Source organism: Telmatherina bonti, assembly GCF_933228915.1.
Source record: "Telmatherina bonti genome assembly, chromosome: 2".
Classification (NCBI taxonomy): Eukaryota; Metazoa; Chordata; class Actinopteri; order Atheriniformes; family Telmatherinidae; genus Telmatherina; species Telmatherina bonti.
Window position 1 is genome coordinate 40,331,537 of NC_136620.1, and position 20,468 is coordinate 40,352,004.

General features: G+C 44.6%; 1 protein-coding gene across 1 annotated transcript in view; it reads right to left on the minus strand.

The window, feature by feature from the left end:
* Window positions 1-20,468, minus strand: part of cdh13 (cadherin 13, H-cadherin (heart)) — a gene marked incomplete at its 5' end in the record, with an annotated part of 453,399 nt that overhangs the window by 260,807 nt on the left and 172,124 nt on the right. Inside the window, one exon of the mRNA XM_079249495.1 lies at window positions 5,833-5,946. Within this exon, the coding sequence (XP_079105621.1) occupies window positions 5,833-5,946 (114 nt within the window). The remainder of the gene's footprint in view (window positions 1-5,832; window positions 5,947-20,468) is intronic.

The window sequence follows — 20,468 nt, forward strand, 5'->3', positions numbered from 1 at the left end:
CACTAAAATTTAAAGCCATGGTCATGAGATTCACATTTACGGAGATAAAATCCCAGTGAAACACCTGAAGGAGAGGTGGTGGGGGTGGTGTCCCTTCTGTTACCCTCCACTACTCTCATGGTGCCAACGTTAACACTGAAACCACATCCCAACATGGTCTGAATGTAAACATATTGTAATGAGTTACCGTGAGGATCCGAAATTACAGCCACACACAAGGAGTTCTGGACAAATGACCAGTTTATTGGCGAAGGAGTATGAGCAGAAGATCAATCCAGGTGAGTGGTCTGCAGAAGAAACCAGGCAACAGCTGGGAGGTAAACGGAATGGCAAAATACTCGTCCAGGCAAAGACAAGGCTTGGAGATCCAAAGACAAGCAGGGTCGGTAACCAGAAGATCCGAAAAGTAGCGGTGTCCGTCGAGGGCAAGGCAAGGAGGGTAATCCAGGGGCATGAAGCAGAAGGTCGGCAACTGAGGAACAATCCGTAGAACGCTGGAACAACTAGACATAGGTCTGATTATTATCTGGCAGAGAAGGAGGGATTGGAGGGAGCTTAAGTAGGCAGTGAGAGAAAAGGAAACCAGGTGAACTGAATGAGACAGCAGAGGCAATTAGGAAGCCAACAGGTGGATCGAGTTACCAATGATGAGCGCCAGGAGATCAGGATGGCAAAAACATGACACATATCTGCAGGGTAAGAATCACAAAAGGTTTCATTCCTGCTGCATATGGATTTCCCATGAGCCTTTGCGGTCTTGGTACTCTGGATTGATCATCAAACTTCATTGTAGTTTGACAACAGAAAACTAAAGTCAGAAAACTCCAGAACACATCAGGTGGGCCGGTGCACCTGAGAGGACGACATATTATTATGCTGAGGGGTTAAATAAAAGTTATTAGAGTTATAATTAAATTTTTTTATGGTACATTATGCCCCACTTTTACAGACTTTTCTTGGAAAGTGATAAACATGGAGTTTGTAAGGAATTATGCCGACATAAACGCCAGGCTAAAATATAAGTACTGGTCTAAAATGTTCATAAACTTTCACAAAGGTTTTTTCTCCAAAATAACAGACATGTTTGGGCCTGATCTGGGCAACTTTCGGCACTTAAGGCTCAGTTATGGCACCGGGAAGTCCGCTATGGGCCAGATGTGATCCAGAGGTCACCAGTGGGTCTGGACGTGGTTTAGGGTACGTCTACTATGGGCCAGATGTGATCCAGAGGTCACCAGTTGGTCTGGACGTGGTTTAGGGTACGTCTACTATGGGCCAGATGTGATCCAGAGGTCACCAGTTGGTCTGGACGTGGTTTAGGGTACGTCTCTTATGGGCCAGATGTGATCCAGAGGTCACCAGTTGGTCTGGACGTGGTTTAGGGTACGTCTCTTATGGGCCAGATGTGATCCAGAGGTCACCAGTTGGTCTGGACGTTGTTTAGGGTACGTCTCTTATGGGCCAGATGTGATCCAGAGGTCACCAGTTGGTCTGGACGTTGTTTAGGGTACGTCTACTATGGGCCAGATGTGATCCAGAGGTCACCAGTTGGTCTGGACGTGGTTTAGGGTACGTCTACTATGGGCCAGATGTGATCCAGAGGTCACCAGTTGGTCTGGACGTTGTTTAGGGTACGTCTACTATGGGCCAGATGTGATCCAGAGGTCACCAGTTGGTCTGGACGTGGTTTAGGGTACGTCTCTTATGGGCCAGATGTGATCCAGAGGTCACCAGTTGGTCTGGACGTGGTTTAGGGTACGTCTCTTATGGGCCAGATGTGATCCAGAGGTCACCAGTTGGTCTGGACGTGGTTTAGGGTACGTCTCTTATGGGCCAGATGTGATCCAGAGGTCACCAGTTGGTCTGGACGTGGTTTAGGGTACGTCTCTTATGGGCCAGATGTGATCCAGAGGTCACCAGTTGGTCTGGACGTGGTTTAGGGTACGTCTCTTATGGGCCAGATGTGATCCAGAGGTCACCAGTTGGTCTGGACGTGGTTTAGGGTACGTCTCTTATGGGCCAGATGTGATCCAGAGGTCACCAGTTGGTCTGGACGTGGTTTAGGGTACGTCTCTTATGGGCCAGATGTGATCCAGAGGTCACCAGTTGGTCTGGACGTGGTTTAGGGTACGTCTCTTATGGGCCAGATGTGATCCAGAGGTCACCAGTTGGTCTGGACGTAGTTTAGGGTACGTCTCTTATGGGCCAGATGTGATCCAGAGGTCACCAGTTGGTCTGGACGTAGTTTAGGGTACGTTCACTAGGGACCAGATGTGGTGGCGATGTGACTGAGTTCTGGCAGGTACACTCACACGCATCTTTCGGTTCTGGTTCTTGGTTGTTTTTTTATCTCGATGACATCACACAGCTTATTTTTACTGGAAACAGCAGAAAAGACAACTTGAATATTTCAAATACACAGACAAGGACTAATATGGAGACACCGAGACAGGAAGGTAGAAGAATAGTGGCAGGATGCTAATGAAGATGATGCTTCTCTTCCTCTACTTATTGAGCCAAGAAAGAAAAGTTCAGGACTCCAACTTTAAGCTTGTTGAGCTCCGACTCATATCTTGTCCTGCTCAGTGAGATCCTCCAATCAGCAATGAGTGAATCACGTTCAGTAAGGGGAACGTTTAAGCACATCAGTTTCATTGCACGCTCCAGCTGCCGTCTGACTTGTTGGGAGTCGTTTATGGGCCCCGAGGGAGGGCCGGGAGGGACCTCTGTATCAAAACAATTCCACAGCTAGCAGGAGGTGTGACATAAACAACAAGGTTCTTACCCTTCCCCAGCGGTTGCTGCTGACACACGACCCGCCTCCCTTCCTCCAGCACACACACATGCACCCACTCTGCATACATGCTCATGTGCACACAGTCATAAGTGTGAAATCACAGCTCTCCCTTACTTCCAACAGCTTATCTCCCAGAGAGAGGGAGGAACGGAGTATGAAAAATGAATGGCTGCCATATGGAAGTGATACGTTGTGTGAGAAGAGGGAAAACCACTGGTGTGGAAAATCAATTTTGCCAAGTCGCAAACATATAAGTTGTATTGGGTAAAGTAGCCGACATTAGCCTGTCTCCTCATGCAGAGCTGAGTGTGGAGGTAGAGAAGAGGGATGGAGGGATACGAGGGGAGATTGAACGGAATTTCAAACTGGGAAGTGGTGAGAAGGAGTTGGATGATTAGAGACCACGATGGAGGGAAGAGAGGAAATAATGAATGTCATGCAACGCTGTGCAGGAACATGTAAAAGTACCAGTGAGTCTGTAGAAATAATTGTATCTGACATTCAAACCACAGCTGATCTAAAAGATACTGAAAACATTTGTATTCCATGTGGTCCAAACTAATCTGCTTCTCTTTATCACCTTCTGGTTCATCAGGCAAGAAATCTGCATGAAGCCCCAAAACATTAGCTCCATGTTCAACATGTGCACAGATAAAGTGAGAAGTTAACTTCCTGGCTTACCTTGCAGTGGTTTCACAGGGACCACAGTGAGCACAGAGCTGGAATAAGACCCCGGCTCTGCGTTACCGTCATACTCTCCAGGGTACAATTATCCATCCCGAGCCGGGCTCAGCGTGCTACGGCTTCTTTACCCTAGTCTCAGTGGACATTGAGAGATGTCAATAATCTCTTAGAGCCATGTGAACAAAGCCGGTCGACATGCAGAGTTACTTCAAGGCAAAGATAAGTGCCAAACCTTCCACAGGTAGGAAAATGTCTGGCTTCTGGTTGGTCATTTGCATTTCAGCTTCAGCAGCTCCTGGTCTCAGCTTTTCTGTTTTTATGGGACGCTTTATTGCTCTTGGCTTGTTGAGCTTTACTGTGCAGCACTTTGCTTTAATTATGTTTTATTTTTTAAAGTACAATCAGAGTAAAACTGACATTTAGCATGCTGCCGTGGAAGAACAGCTCAAACATCTCGTCTGAGCGTTGAAGAAGGAAAAAGGAGGGTTTATATGTCCTTAAGTGTTTGTCTGGCAACACAATCAGAAGAATTATCATCAACACGGCAGATGGTTGTGGAACAGCGCTCTGTGGAGATCCACGAGCATCAGATGTGCCACAGGCAAACACGTTACACACTAAGATTAAAGTTTGAGCAATGTTTTCACAAGCAGCCAACGTGAAACTCAAGGCTACGCCTGGACTTTCCAGCCAGTTAATGAGGGATCCTCAACAGAGAAGTTCACATGGAGACTAAAAGGATGCGGCGCAGAGGCACGTTCACGGCTTCCTCTTAAGGACAAGCTTGTTATCTGCTCTGAATAAACTGGCTTGTTCTGCTGTTGACATAAAAACAAGTCTGTAAAAGTGCATGTGAAGAGACCACTTCTGCTCCAGCGGGATTTAAATAATCTGCATGCCACCAACCTGAAAGATCAACGGCCATTCATCTCTAACATGCTTCTCTATCATTCTACTGAAACAGAAATAATTCTTAGAACTCATTTGTTCCAGGATTATCTGTTAGAGCGTGAAGCATGTCTGTCCTTTCACACCCTGGTGTGGCTCTTTGATTTTCATTGAGACAGAAAATAATTTAGAAATACTTTCCTACAATCTATAAAATGTTTTGATGAAGAAATCAGAAGAGTGGGAAATTAGAGCTTCAGAGCAAGGACGGATCCGGTGCATTCACGCCATGACCAGCAAACCCAAGTCCCCGCATCTCAACTCAATGTAGGTATAAAAACGTCAGATGAAATAAATGTCTGGCCTGAAACAGAAACGATAACTTGGGGATCCGTTCACACCAGACGCCAGCCCACTCATTAACACAGGGCTCTGCCATAGGGACCACCCAGACTGGAGGAGGCCAGAGTCCACACCATGGCAGTAAGGCTGCAGTGCAGGACCCCCATCGCCTCCCAGACAGGGTCGATCACCATGGCAACAACCCTCAGACTGAGCAGGTCTGAAGGGTTGGGGAGGATCCCCAGGAGGAAAAAAAAGCTAAAATTAAAGGTGCAAAACATGAAAAACAAGATAGAACCAATAAGAATGACATGAATAAAAATAAAGATAAAACAAATAAATGCATAAAAATCCGTACAAAAACGAAGACAAGAGCAGATTTTGAGCCTCTTTAAGGGATTATTATGACATGCAGCTGCTTGTGAAGGTTGTTACGGCCGAACAGGGCAGCTTGAGACGAATCCTGGACTTCCTCTGCTCCCCTTCACACACATTTTATCAGGATTCTGTATCAGTCAGCATAAAACAATGTTTTTAGTTCCTTATTGTCAGCTTAAATGCCACAAATGTTCACTTTGCTATGATTTGGCTGGACAGTTTTTAGAATTCAAAAAAGAGTGAAGACTAAGTTCAGACTGAGCCTGAACCACATTTACAGACTTTTCTTTTATTCATGAATCGCTGGCATATCAGTTGAATATTACTAAAAACATTAGCTCTTATTAAAGAACAACGCCTGAAATAAAACATCTAAAACCTGAAAATATGGTTTACCTGCTGAACTGAGGCAGACTTCCTGAAAGCCGAAGCCCACACGAGGGAAATAAGCCTTTGCTTTTACTCATTTGCGAAGCCCTTTTTCAAGTTGTACTTACAGGCTGAAAATAAATTATGGAGCAGACTTTCATCCAGATACTCAAAGTGTAAAATCAATGTTTCCTAGATGTCGTTTCTGAATAAGAACTGTTTTCAGATGGAAAGAAAAAGGAAAGGTGTGCACCGACGAGAGTAAAGGAGGAGTTTGTAAGCCAAGCGTCCCTCTGAAGTTCCGCCCATTTCACATGAAAATGAGGATATCATGAGAAAATCAGGAATGTCTGACACGACCGTGTGTTTCTTACCTTGCCAATGATCCTGGGGAAAGGAGCTCTCTGGTTTTCAGTTACAATCATTGGAGGAACCAGCAGGGATCTCTTAGATCTGGAAGCCAACGTCTGGCCGAGACCCAGGATGTTCTACAACGAAGCAGACAGAAGCCATTTAGATAATCTTACATTCAACGTGTAGCTCCAATGTGAGACGACGTCTCCTGTAATTCTTCCTGAATTACTGCCTTACCCTCTTTAAACAATTACCCTAAAACAAATTGACAGGACATAAACACACGCAGCAAGCCGTCAGTGTTGACATACTGAGAAAAATGTTGGCAGAAGCCCTTCCAGGAGCCATTCTCCGCCGATGGAGAGTAATATTTATCCACCGGGCAACGTGGATGTTCCTGAACAACATCCTCCACGCCTACGTCTGACTTGAAGCGTGGAGGATGTTGTTCTGGAAAACATGGAATAAGTGTCGCTTTAGTTCTCAGAAAATCAAAGCTTTATTCTTTAATCCTTTTCTTCCTGCTCCGCGTTGCAAAAAGAAAGAAAAAGAAAGGATGTGAAGCTGCTGCATCGTTTAAGCAAATGGAGCAATTCAGAAATGTTTTGTTGCTCTTGGAAAACACAATAGTGCAATCTAATTTCATTTTCCTCCCTCCTGCTGCTGGAAACAAAATGTGTGTTTTTTCCTGTTTAATATGGTGAAACAAGAAGCCCTCTCCTCCACACTGGCATCACAGATACAGCTGCAGCCTTTCTGACTGGGTGTTGATGGAAATAATGGCTGACATGGACACCGGGGAGCAGCCTGGCTGTTAACATGGAGGTGATGACCTGCAGGAGGAGGACAGTCTGCCGACTGTCTGCACGCCTGGAAACCAGCCGAGGAGTACAAACTCAGATTCCGTCTTTAAAACAAACTGATGGCACGTTTCATGACTAATAATGTTCATATCAACAGAAACATGTGACAAGAGGCCTCATCAGTTTAAAGGGACATTCTGGATCACATTAGCTGCATTTCTTTTACATTTCTTTACTAAATAAAAGAAATATTTCTAAGTTTTAGCAAACAATAACTGCAATTTGCAGTGTTTCCACTGAACCATGTTTAACAGATAAATGTCAGGTCTTGTTCTCGTAGCGTAATTTTGCAGAAAATGGCTTTTCGAAGTTTTTCTCACTGATTTCTTTCTAAAACTCTGAAATTATCTGTTTGTTCCACACCGCGCCATCTTTACCAGAAATGAACTGGTCACATGACCCCCAACGTCACGTCTAAAGACACGTAAATGTGACAAAAGTGTTTGTTACACTTGTGATATATTTCTATATCTAAACGTCGGAAAAAACACCTCATAAGAGCATAAAAACTTTAGCGATAATTCAGTCTTTTTTTAAATGTAGGAGTTTCCATTTAACATTTTGATTGCGATATTTAGTTTTTCATCTCCTCTGCAGTTTGTTCCACCTGTTCGCAGCAGAACAGCTGAATGCTGCCTCAATATGTTTATTCCGGTCTCTGGAACGGACTAGCTGACCTGAGTCTTTGGATCTAAAAGCCCTGCTTGTTTTATATTCTATATAAAAAAATAAGTATCGGATCACTATCAGATCGGTATCGGATCAGTTTTGGTAGAGGACTGGTATCGGATTGGTATCAGTATCAGATCATTAAAAGATCAGTATCGGATCGGTATTAGTAGCGGATAGATATTGGATCGGTATCGGATTAGTATTGGATTGGTATCGGTATTGGATCGATTGGTATCGGTATTGGGTCAATTGGTATCGGATCGATTGGTATCGTATTGGATCGTTATAAGATCAGTATTGGATCGTTTGGTAGCGGTATCAGATCGTTATAAGACCGGTATCGGATCGGTATTGGATTGGTATCGGTATTGGATCGATTGGTATCGGTCTTGGGTCAATTGGTATCGGATCGATTGGTATCGTATCGGATCGTTATAAGATCGGTATCGGATCAGTATTGGATTGGTATCTGTATTGAATCCATTGGTATCGGTATTGGATCGTAATAAGAACGGTATCAGATCGGTATCGGATCATTTGGTATCAGTATCGGATCGTTATAAGATCTGTATTAGTAGTGGATAGATATTGGATTGGTGTCGGATCAGTATTGGATTGGTATCGTATCGGATCGATTGGTATCGGTATCGGATCGATTGGTATCGGTATCGGATCGATTGGTATCGGTATTGGATCGTTATAAGATCGGTATCGGATCGGTATCGGATCGTTTGGTATTGGTATCGGATCGTTATAAGATCGGTATCGGATCGTTTGGTATTGGTATCGGATCGTTATAAGATCGGTATTGGCAGTGGATAGATATTGGATCGGTATCGGATCAGTATTGGATTGGTATCGGTATCGGATCGATTGGTATCGGTATCGGATCGTTATAAGATCGGTATTGGCAGTGGATAGATATTGGATCGGTATCGGATCAGTATTGGATTGGTATCGGTATCGGATCGTTATAAGATCGGTATCGGATCGTTTGGTATGGGTATCGGATCGTTATAAGATCGGTATTGGCAGTGGATAGATATTGGATCGGTATCGGATCAGTATTGGATTGGTATCGGTATCGGATCGTTATAAGATCGGTATCGGATCGTTTGGTATTGGTATCGGATCGTTATAAGATCGGTATTGGTAGAGCATTGATATCGGATCGGTATCAGCAGACACCTCCAGGAGTTGGAATCAGACGTATTGGAGTCTTGTGGAGTTTGGCTCAGAAACCAGATGAGGGTTGGTCTTCCAGTCACTGCAGGGCAGGAATGGACCAGTCATCTGGGCTAACTAGCATTTTCCTGGACAGCCAACACGGTTTTGGTTCGACACAGTTTACGTACTGGTCTTCCTGGTCCATAAACGTCAGCAGATCGCCGGTGGAATCAGATTTTTAAGCACGTCTTGCTGTGGATCCCATGTCTGAGTAATTTATTCATCCACCATAGAAGCACCTTTCTCTGCAGCCGGCTGGTTCTGTTCTGCTGACGATGATGGCAGAGACCCGTTAAACCCAGTACTGCGGCATTTGAGACAGTCAGCGGGGGACATACTACCCATTCCCATGACATGATAAAAACAGGGCAGTAAAACAGCCGTTTCGTTCCGTTTATGATGCAAGATGATGATATCAGAGTTTCCAGGAGGAGAACAGCTGCTTGACTGGTTTCACCGACCGTTTAAAAACATCTGATCTTATATTTAGTTCTTTTATCGTTTGATTGAAAGTGAGACGGTGATTTTTATTCATCATTTATCAACATTAACCGAGTTAGCAGCTTCCTGAGTTTGTTTCTAACCAGAGCACGGTGTCATGCACTGAAACTACAAGTCTGGGTGTTGAGCTCTGTAAAACATTAAATATGAAGGAAACTGCCAACCTGTGGTTTCATTTTAATGCAAATTGTCTCTTCTGTCCTTAATGTTTCATAGTCGACAGTGCATTACTTTATTTATAATGTACAGCACAGCCTGATTGCATGTTTACTGTTCCTGCTGGTTGTCAGGGAAGCTGACACCAATCTAACCACTGTCACAATGACAGCATGACAACAGGTAAAAGGAAAATATCGAGCCATCTGCAGGAGCTCTGCCCCTAACCTACACCTCCAGCTGAAGAAGTCAAAGAAAACACAATGAAACAGTAATAAAACCCAGCCTGAGCAGAACAAACCCGAGACGCACCCAGCAGCCTGCCATACCGCCATTTTTTTTTTAAATTTTTTTTTTTTTATCAAATCTACTCTGGGATGACCTTTAAAAGGCAGAAATCTTTTAACCACACTTCAGGAACGAAGATTAAATGACTGATTTTGTGTCTAAAGAGTAAAACCAAAGTCTGAACCTTGTTTCTGGACTTTCCAGCTCAGCCTGCAAAGCGTCTCAGGGATGAGCACACGCGCCGTGCACAAGCCTTAGCTGTGTGGAAGACTGTAAGCGCTGGAAGGCAAACAGATACCAGGCGATGTTCCCGGTGACTAGTGAGAAGAATTGGGGTCGAGATAAATCATTGCTGTCACATCCATGTCTTCGCTGAGCTGAGATGCAGAGGATATAGAGAGGGAGTGATTGTGCTTTAAAACCTATCAATGCTGTGCAGGAGGACTGGGAGGGTGAGACACGCTGGTGCAGAGCCACGTTTGTCGTGCTTGATGAGAACGACTCACTGCAGGCTATTGTGGGATGGATTTCTTAGAGCCCTGCTTTCTTTCCTCTCACCTTTATGTCTGCCACTTTGCACCTCTAATTCACTTTTTCCTCCACAAGAGCAAAAGCTTTTCTTCTCTCCGTCTGCCTTTGCACTCTGCATGTGTGATGAATGGTGTTCTTACAGGGAAGCTCTGGAAAAGGCGGCGGCCATGAATCTTTAACGCGTACTGTTCATAAATTACAGCTGCAGCCAAATCCACCCTGATCCGGCCTTAAAGCAAAGCCTTCGTCTGCGGGATCCTCCTGACGGTGTTTCACTTTGCTGGTTTCAAAGTGACATCAGATCTGAAGGTGTTTGAGCAACAACAGGTAGGGAAAGTACACGAGCACGTTAATGTGCACGTGTGTGGGACTGTACTTACTGTACGGTGAGTTTCCGCCTGTGTCCGTCTGACTGAGGGAGAGAAAGACCGAAGGTTTGTCACTGTCATCGGAGCTTCGAGCTCCTGTGGCAGCAAAGTCGTGTCCTTGTCCATTCTGCTGTTTTCACCCTCAACGCTATATTGAGACGTGCCATTACTCATTTCTGACAATGTGGAGGAGACCCGGTGAGAAATGGACAAAATCAGGGCCGAGTTGGCCGGTGCTGACAGGAATGTACAACCATCCAACGAGGAATAACCTGACGTACATGTAGCCTGGTCAGGCAACCCGTCAGCTGTCCTGCATAGTTACCTTTACCTCATGTATGTACACGTCTACGTGACATCATGACCGCTGACAGGAGAGGTGGGAGTAGAGATTTTTGATTGATCTCCTCACCGTGGCGCCAGTGGAGGCTTATATTAGGCAGCAGTTCAACAGTTTGTCCTTGAAGCTGATGAGTTGGAAGTCAGGAAAGGAGAAAAAGGACGAGCGTGAAAATCGGAGATGTTTTGAAAAAGGCCAGACTGTGAAAGTCACCTGGATGGGTCGTTCAAACTTCAGGTCCAGCTCTTCTGGAACGGATTCAGGGATGAGAACCGGTGACCGATGGACAAGCCAAGGTTTCATGGGTCGTCTTTACAGACAGTTTAGCAGACTGAACATGTCGTAGAGTTGAAAACGTTTAATGTTAATATGTTAAACTAAACATCAACTCCTGAAAAACCGCTGATATCTCAACCTTCCTCCTCTCTGCTGTTGTGAAGAGGATGTGCGGTTTGTAGAAAATGTTGTGATTCTCCACTTCCATGAAAAACGTCTCGTCATCCACGACGGCAAAAGAAACGTTTTGCCGTCATTTCCTGGTTTCCTGTCGGCTGGATGCGAAGCGCCACTATGAACGGTTGTTTCTGGAGTTTTCAGTGACTCCAGACTGGTTTGGCAAATAAAGGTGGAACTAATCAATCTAATGACATGCCTGGAGCTTTTATCAATGACTAACTTTGTTAGCAGGACGAAGGTTTGCTCTGACGCCTGGACCTGGAAGCTCGACTTCCATCTGCAGCTGCTGCAGAATCCAGGAAGAAGCTTTTAACTACATCTGAGCATCACTTTCACAATCCAATTTTAGCTTCTCTGCTTCAGCTGCCAGCTAATTTTAGGATTTCCACCATCACCAGCTGATATTCTTGACCTTTAAAACTGCTATAAAGTGGATTAAAGATGCAGTTCAAGGCAGAATTGTACTTTCGGAAGCTTGTTGTCTCGTTTCTGTTTGGGATTAGGTAAAATGAAATCAGATCACATATCTACAAAGCTTTGACAGCAAAAGACAAGAATAAGACAGAAAGACTGTTATCTTCATGAGGGGTGGTGCACCTGCCAAAACTCAACATTGTGAAACTGAAGGTGAAGATTCATCTTTGCACTTTGGTTACTGTGACACTAAGCGTTTCGCCTCCTTTCCCTGTTCCTATTCTTTTGCATATTTTGTGAAAAAAGTGCAAGATGGCATAAAAAGCTAAGATGGAGGTTGTTAAGGAAGTAATTTAAATCAAGCAGATGACAGTAAACAGGAAGACTGAATGACAGAAACAGAAGTGAGTGGGCTGCAAACAGAGCGGAGGATTATCTGTGTTGTGTTGTATAATATAAGCTGTTGTGCTGCTGTTGCAAGATGTCACTCTTTAGTCATCCCAGAAAGCCTCGCCGAACATCGAGAGCTCGGTTAGAGGAAATCTATTTGCCAGTTCAGGATGAGGATTTTTGCAAAGGATGCAATATTACATTTCAGTCGATGCAGGGAAATGTATGAAACGCAACAAAAGCAAAATAAATAGGCTTCTGGACTGCGATTATTTTGACTCTTATCAGTTGTTGGGTTTGAATGGTGCCTGTTTACGCTCCCTGAAGGCATGGAAATGTTCTGCATAACTGTTATTCTGCACAACACAACCAAAACAACAAGAAATAATACACACAAAAATAGTCCATATCTCGGAGCGTGCCTTTGTTAAATTGAAATGCATTCTTCCATTAATTCACATATTGACCGCTTGCAAAATAAAAAGGAAAAAAAAAAAGGTGGGGGGGGGGATAAATTACTCATTGAATTCAGAGTTTTGCTCATAATGGGACTCATTCATCAGCCACTTCGCTCCCAGCGGGCTTGAGTTCCACCCAACTAGCAGCCTGTGCTGATGAATTAAAAGCTGATTCTCTCCACCTTCACTTCCAAAACTGATCAATTATCACAAACCAATATTTTCTGCAACAATACCGTTTGTTACGTCAATAAATTCAGCTTGGAATACTTCCGCTCTGCATTGTTCTGCAGGCAAACAGATGCGGAAACTGTAAACCCAACTGTAAGAGGAGCAAAACCAAGCAGGTTTACAGTGAAACGCTGTTTGAAGCAGCAGAGGAGCGAAGCGTCGAGCCGCTTGGCGAGCTGCGAGGTGATATCAGATCACGCAGCGGCGGCCTGGCTGACTGCAACAAGCTTTTCAATCTGCCAGTTAGAAACTCTTTCATCGCTGCTGCGACACGCTCGATGGGCCGCTTGAGACGATGGCGAGGCTTCGGCGTGGGGAGAGAGGGAGGTGGGGAGGACGGACACAGAGACAAACCATAGATTTCCTGATCATACGAGTCCCAAAGCTTCAACAAATGGATCGATAGTGAAATAATAGTTTTAAATCAGTTTGTCTAAACCTGCCAGGCTGATTTTTTATCCCTTCTTTACTTTGCACACTGAGGGCTCCCGTCTCGTCCTGCGTTCAGCTGGTTGATGTTCGGGACTCTGTACGTCTTGTTTAGCGGAGCAGCTGGAGGCTGAATTGGGCCAGTTTTTATTTCCTTTGTTTTTGTAAAGACTGATGTGATTTTAGCGGCCTCGTCAGTTTTCCTTCACATGTTTCTTTCCGGTCCTTTTCTCCTCTTTGCTCTTCTGTTCGACTGTTTTTCCTTCGTTTCCTCCATCAGGTTTGACATTAATGTATCAGCGCAAAGACAAATTCATATCAAGGGCAGCCATATAGAAGATGCCCCCCTTAGAGTAAACCTGTGTGGCACACAGACCCCGCTCTGGACAGGACAGGGTTAAAGAAAGAAATCAAGCTTATTTAATGCAGTTAGATAAAATCTTCCAGCTGGAAATGAAATATTAACGCCATCAACGTGACAACTTTGTCCTTGTGTCCTGTACAGTCTGATGATCTCTGCTGTGAAGCAGGATTTATTATCAGCTTTGGGAGGACGGTTGGGTTAAAACGCATCCCGTAGTGTTGGTTATATAATCATAATGTATATTTTATTTTTTACAATCCATGAGGAGGCTCTAACCAGTCCTGCTTATCGCGTCGTCACACTCCCATCATATCCTTACACCTCAACACACTTCAGTCTGTACAATGTTATCACCTGCAGCCTTTCCAGCATCTTTTCAAGGCTGGGAATCTTATAACAGAGACTGGAGACCTTATCACAGCGGCCATGTTGGCATAAAATAGTGAAACAAGCTCAGGTGTTACTGGAGATGCTTCTACTCTGATGTTCTGCAGGTGCAGGTGTAAAAGTAGAGTGTTTAACACCTGGGTTTGTCCTGCTAAGTGTCTGCTGTCTGAAAGGGGAATGCTAACAGGTTGATGATGTTCATGGCTGATGTTAGTCTTGATGTTCACAGTCTCATTTTGCAAAGTGCAGCTGAACCTGTTTGGAACGTCTGTCATGTTTTGGTTGTTTGACTGAAGTCCTCACAGCTTCTTGTAGAGGATAAATGGGTCTGTTTTTGTCTTGTTCTTGCAGCCTTGATAGGAAGAACAAAGTTCTCACTTCCCGTGAAGGATGGAATGAGCTGTAAACAAACAGACGTTCAAATAATCCTCCTCGCCAAAGGAGGCGCTGCACCAACAATCCCTTACAGAGTGATCTGGTGAAAAAAATTCACATGAAATAAATATATATTTACCACAAATAGGGCTACAACTAACAATTATTTTAACAGTCGACTAATCTGTAAATAATATTTTTGATTATTCCCGATTATTTCTGTCCCGCCCACCATCTGTGCTTCCAGTTGACGCAGCTCTTTTTACTGGTTCCAGTATGTTTTAGCCCACTCTCTCCATCTGCATCATCTGAATGTCTCCCTGATTCCCAGTCAGTCCAAACATAATGTCCTTTAGGAAGTTAAAAGAACGACTCCTGAACCAGCTGAATATTAAATTTAAGCTTAACAGCTTACTGCTAATTTATTCTGAAACATCCAAACTTAGCTATAGTGTCATATCCAAGCTGGACAGAATTTCCCTCAAAAGGAAAACAAAAGAAATAGAATATTTTAACATCTTAATTTTTCTAAAATTGCATTGAAATGATTATTTACATCTGGAAAAAACCTGTTTTGTAGGTAAACAAGGACCAGAATCCTTTAAAACATTCCTGGATCCAAACAGTGATCCGGACCACCACCAACATTAAATCACTTCTTCCTTTTCACATTTCCAACAACTCCTGGAAACTTCTTGAAAATCTCTCCATAACTTTCTGAGTTATCTTGAACACAAACAGATAAACGGCAGTAAAAACAGAAGCTCTTTGGCAGAGGTAACAACAGCACATCGCTACTCGCTAATGCTAACTTTGCCATCCGGAACGCTGGAAACCACGACTCCGGGTGCTTTCCTTCCAGATGCTCATGCATGACCGTCGTGTTGCCGTGGTACGCTGACTCTGCGTGGCAGACGACACATTTCCCCTGTTTGACACTTTGTTTAGCCTGAAATATCCCCAAACTTTGGAAATAGGTTGCACCGCCGTCAGTTTCTTCTTCGTTGTTTAAACAAAGACGCTGCATAAAAGGACAATACGGCCCCCAGCACTTCCTGTGGTGCTTTGCCTCGTTTGCTTTGTGTTTGGAGTTCTTCTACTGTCTGAAAAGCCGTGGCTGGTAAACGGCGTTAAGTCGCCTGGAGCATATTATTAGCAGAGTCGTTATGGCGTTTATAGCGCGACGCGTCAACAATTAAATTTTGTGTCGATGAATTTTCATTGTCGACGTTGTCGACTTTGTTGACAAATACTTTCAGCCTTAACCACAAACTAAACAAACAACATGCAAACACATTAATGCAAGGTCATATTTACAACACCTCCATTACCAAAGACGACTTTAGTGATGCTCAGAAGCTGCCAGGGTAACACCTGTGTCATGTCTAACCAAATAAACCATGATGGTGTGCTGTGACACGATGGCCACGTCACCCTGATGGGCACGGAGGAGACTGGAAACCGCTCCGCATCAGAAAACCAGATGTTCTCTGAGTCCAGGCGAACACAACGCTGCCTACAGTCCCTGCAAACCAGTTTACTGCTCATACTGGCGCAAAGCGGAGGGTGAGTTAAGGTACATGATAAACTTCTGTAATGGGACACATTAAGCTTAAAGGAGCTCTGTGAAGCAGTTTGCAGAGTGTTTCTGTACATTAAGGAACAGATTTCCACCTTAGTGTTGCCGATGCGTCCAGTTGCTGCTGCATTATGCAAACAGGGAGGCTGCCCTTCCTTTAACGGCAACACTACATTCTACATTCAGCAGCAACATTCTCCCCCGACTTCTGGCTTCAGCTTCCTTCATCCAGAGCCCTGCCTTTAAACTTTCACCATTAATCTCCCTTCAGACGCAACAATCAGTCTTCTGCCTCCATGATTCTTTAACAAGAGAGATCCTGTAATGCTTCGGCTTGTTGTGGAGCAGAGACTGAAACATGAGGAAGCCGTGTGAACAGCTCGGGTTGAACGTCTAGCATGGCATCTTTGAGGTGGTGCAATTATGTTAATAGATGATAATCAGGTTGCATGAGCATGCTCCACATCTATAAATGATTAGGATTCTTTAACATATGCATGGATGTGACTGACAACAGATGCCTCGAAACATTTGATGAATCTGGTTTTTAATTTCTTTCATTTGCAATTAGAAGCACTCATGACTGACTGCTGTGTGAATGCCACAGTGTCTGGGTTTACGTCCCCGAGCACGTTCCTAATGCTAAGCTCTTCTTTGTCTACCTTCATTAAAAATAACACGCTGACATTTTAGGGAAATAAATTGATTATCGACACTTATAAAGACTTTTCAGCCAGCAGCTAACAGAGACGGGCACCAGGGGCTGATTTAACATAATTTCATTATCATTTGCATAAGCACATAATGTCTTTATTAAGTCTCTTACTTCTTGTCACATAAAGCTTAAATCTATTTTACCTAAAAAAGTTTAATCTGAAGTTTGGACCAGTCTTTTCTACAGGCAGTTCGCTTAGCTTCGGGCGAAAAGGGGGTAAAACAGCTGGCTTAGAAACCAAACTGAGACTTCCTTCTGATGCAAAACTGCAGCTTCAGTGTCTGAATAAGTTCTAATAAGATCCATGAAAACCTACAGGAAGAACCAGGTCTGTCCATCATAACCTTCTAAAGAGAAGAAAGAACTTTGTCCCGACCATGTCTCACATGAACAATGCATGAGATTAAAGTAAAATAATCTATCAAGTCTTTAGGATTAGTGATGGGCCTGGACCTAAAAACCAGAAACCAGGCCAGAAATCTGGATCTGGTGATGGGCCTGGACCTAAAAACCAGAAACCAGGCCAGAAATCTGGATCTGGTGATGGACCTGGACCTAAAAACCAGAAACCAGGACATAAATCTGGATCTGGTGATGGACCTGGACCTAAAAACCAGAAACCAGGCCAGAAATCTGGATCTGGTGATGGACCTGGACCTAAAAACCAGAAACCAGGACATAAATCTGGATCTGGTGATGGGCCTGGACCTAAAAACCAGAAACCAGGCCAGAAATCTGGATCTAGTGATGGACCTGGACCTAAAAACCAGAAACCAGGCCAGAAATCTGGATCTGGTGATGGACCTGGACCTAAAAACCAGAAACCAGGCCAGAAATCTGGATCTGGTGATGGGCCTGGACCTAAAAACCAGAAACCAGGACATAAATCTGGATGTGGTGATGGACCTGGACCTAAAAACCAGAAACCAGGACATAAATCTGGATCTGGTGATGGGCCTGGACCTAAAAACCAGAAACCAGGACATAAATCTGGATCTGGTGATGGACCTCAACCTAAAAACCAGAAACCAGGACATAAATCTGGATCTGGTGATGGACCTGGACCTAAAAACCAGAAACCAGGACATAAATCTGGATCTGGTGATGGGCCTGGACCTAAAAACCAGAAACCAGGACATAAATCTGGATGTGGTGATGGACCTGGACCTAAAAACCAGAAACCAGGACATAAATCTGGATGTGGTGATGGACCTGGACCTAAAAACCAGAAACCAGGCCAGAAATCTGGATCTGGTGATGGGCCTGGACCTAAAAACCAGAAACCAGGACATAAATCTGGATCTGGTGATGGACCAGGACCTAAAAACCAGAAACCAGGACATAAATCTGGATCTGGTGATGGGCCTGGACCTAAAAACCAGAAACCAGGACATAAATCTGGATCTGGTGATGGGCCTGGACCTAAAAACCAGAAACCAGGCCAGAAATCTGGATCTGGTGATGGACCTGGACCTAAAAACCAGAAACCAGGACATAAATCTGGATCTGGTGATGGACCTGGACCTAAAAACCAGAAACCAGGCCAGAAATCTGGATCTGGTGATGGACCTGGACCTAAAAACCAGAAACCAGGACATAAATCTGGATCTGGTGATGGACCTGGACCTAAAAACCAGAAACCAGGCCAGAAATCTGGATCTGGTGATGGACCTCGACCTAAAAACCAGAAACCAGGCCAGAAATCTGGATCTGGTGATGGGCCTGGACCTAAAAACCAGAAACCAGGCCAGAAATCTGGATCTGGTGATGGGCCTGGACCTAAAAACCAGAAACCAGGACATAAATCTGGATCTGGTGATGGACCTGGACCTAAAAACCAGAAACCAGGCCAGAAATCTGGATCTGGTGATGGACCTGGACCTAAAAACCAGAAACCAGGACATAAATCTGGATCTGGTGATGGGCCTGGACCTAAAAACCAGAAACCAGGCCAGAAATCTGGATCTGGTGATGGACCTCGACCTAAAAACCAGAAACCAGGCCAGAAATCTGGATCTGGTGATGGGCCTGGACCTAAAAACCAGAAACCAGGCCAGAAATCTGGATCTGGTGATGGACTTCGACCTAAAAACCAGAAACCAGGACATAAATCTGGATCTGGTGATGGGCCTGGACCTAAAAACCAGAAACCAGGACATAAATCTGGATCTGGTGATGGGCCTGGACCTAAAAACCAGAAACCAGGACATAAATCTGGATCTGGTGATGGGCCTGGACCTAAAAACCAGAAACCAGGACATAAATCTGGATCTGGTGATGGGCCTGGACCTAAAAACCAGAAACAAGGCCAGAAATCTGGATCTGGTGATGGGCCTGGACCTAAAAACCAGAAACCAGGACATAAATCTGGATGTGGTGATGGACCTGGACCTAAAAACCAGAAACCAGGACATAAATCTGGATCTGGTGATGGGCCTGGACCTAAAAACCAGAAACCAGGACATAAATCTGGATCTGGTGATGGACCTCAACCTAAAAACCAGAAACCAGGACATAAATCTGGATCTGGTGATGGACCTGGACCTAAAAACCAGAAACCAGGACATAAATCTGGATCTGGTGATGGGCCTGGACCTAAAAACCAGAAACCAGGACATAAATCTGGATGTGGTGATGGACCTGGACCTAAAAACCAGAAACCAGGACATAAATCTGGATGTGGTGATGGACCTGGACCTAAAAACCAGAAACCAGGCCAGAAATCTGGATCTGGTGATGGGCCTGGACCTAAAAACCAGAAACCAGGACATAAATCTGGATCTGGTGATGGACCAGGACCTAAAAACCAGAAACCAGGACATAAATCTGGATCTGGTGATGGGCCTGGACCTAAAAACCAGAAACCAGGACATAAATCTGGATCTGGTGATGGGCCTGGACCTAAAAACCAGAAACCAGGCCAGAAATCTGGATCTGGTGATGGACCTGGACCTAAAAACCAGAAACCAGGACATAAATCTGGATCTGGTGATGGACCTGGACCTAAAAACCAGAAACCAGGCCAGAAATCTGGATCTGGTGATGGACCTGGACCTAAAAACCAGAAACCAGGACATAAATCTGGATCTGGTGATGGACCTGGACCTAAAAACCAGAAACCAGGCCAGAAATCTGGATCTGGTGATGGACCTCGACCTAAAAACCAGAAACCAGGCCAGAAATCTGGATCTGGTGATGGGCCTGGACCTAAAAACCAGAAACCAGGCCAGAAATCTGGATCTGGTGATGGGCCTGGACCTAAAAACCAGAAACCAGGACATAAATCTGGATCTGGTGATGGACCTGGACCTAAAAACCAGAAACCAGGCCAGAAATCTGGATCTGGTGATGGACCTGGACCTAAAAACCAGAAACCAGGACATAAATCTGGATCTGGTGATGGGCCTGGACCTAAAAACCAGAAACCAGGCCAGAAATCTGGATCTGGTGATGGACCTCGACCTAAAAACCAGAAACCAGGCCAGAAATCTGGATCTGGTGATGGGCCTGGACCTAAAAACCAGAAACCAGGCCAGAAATCTGGATCTGGTGATGGACTTCGACCTAAAAACCAGAAACCAGGACATAAATCTGGATCTGGTGATGGGCCTGGACCTAAAAACCAGAAACCAGGACATAAATCTGGATCTGGTGATGGGCCTGGACCTAAAAACCAGAAACCAGGACATAAATCTGGATCTGGTGATGGGCCTGGACCTAAAAACCAGAAACCAGGACATAAATCTGGATCTGGTGATGGGCCTGGACCTAAAAACCAGAAACAAGGCCAGAAATCTGGATCTGGTGATGGGCCTGGACCTAAAAACCAGAAACCAGGCCAGAAATCTGGATCTGGTGATGGGCCTGGACCTAAAAACCAGAAACCAGGACATAAATCTGGATCTGGTGATG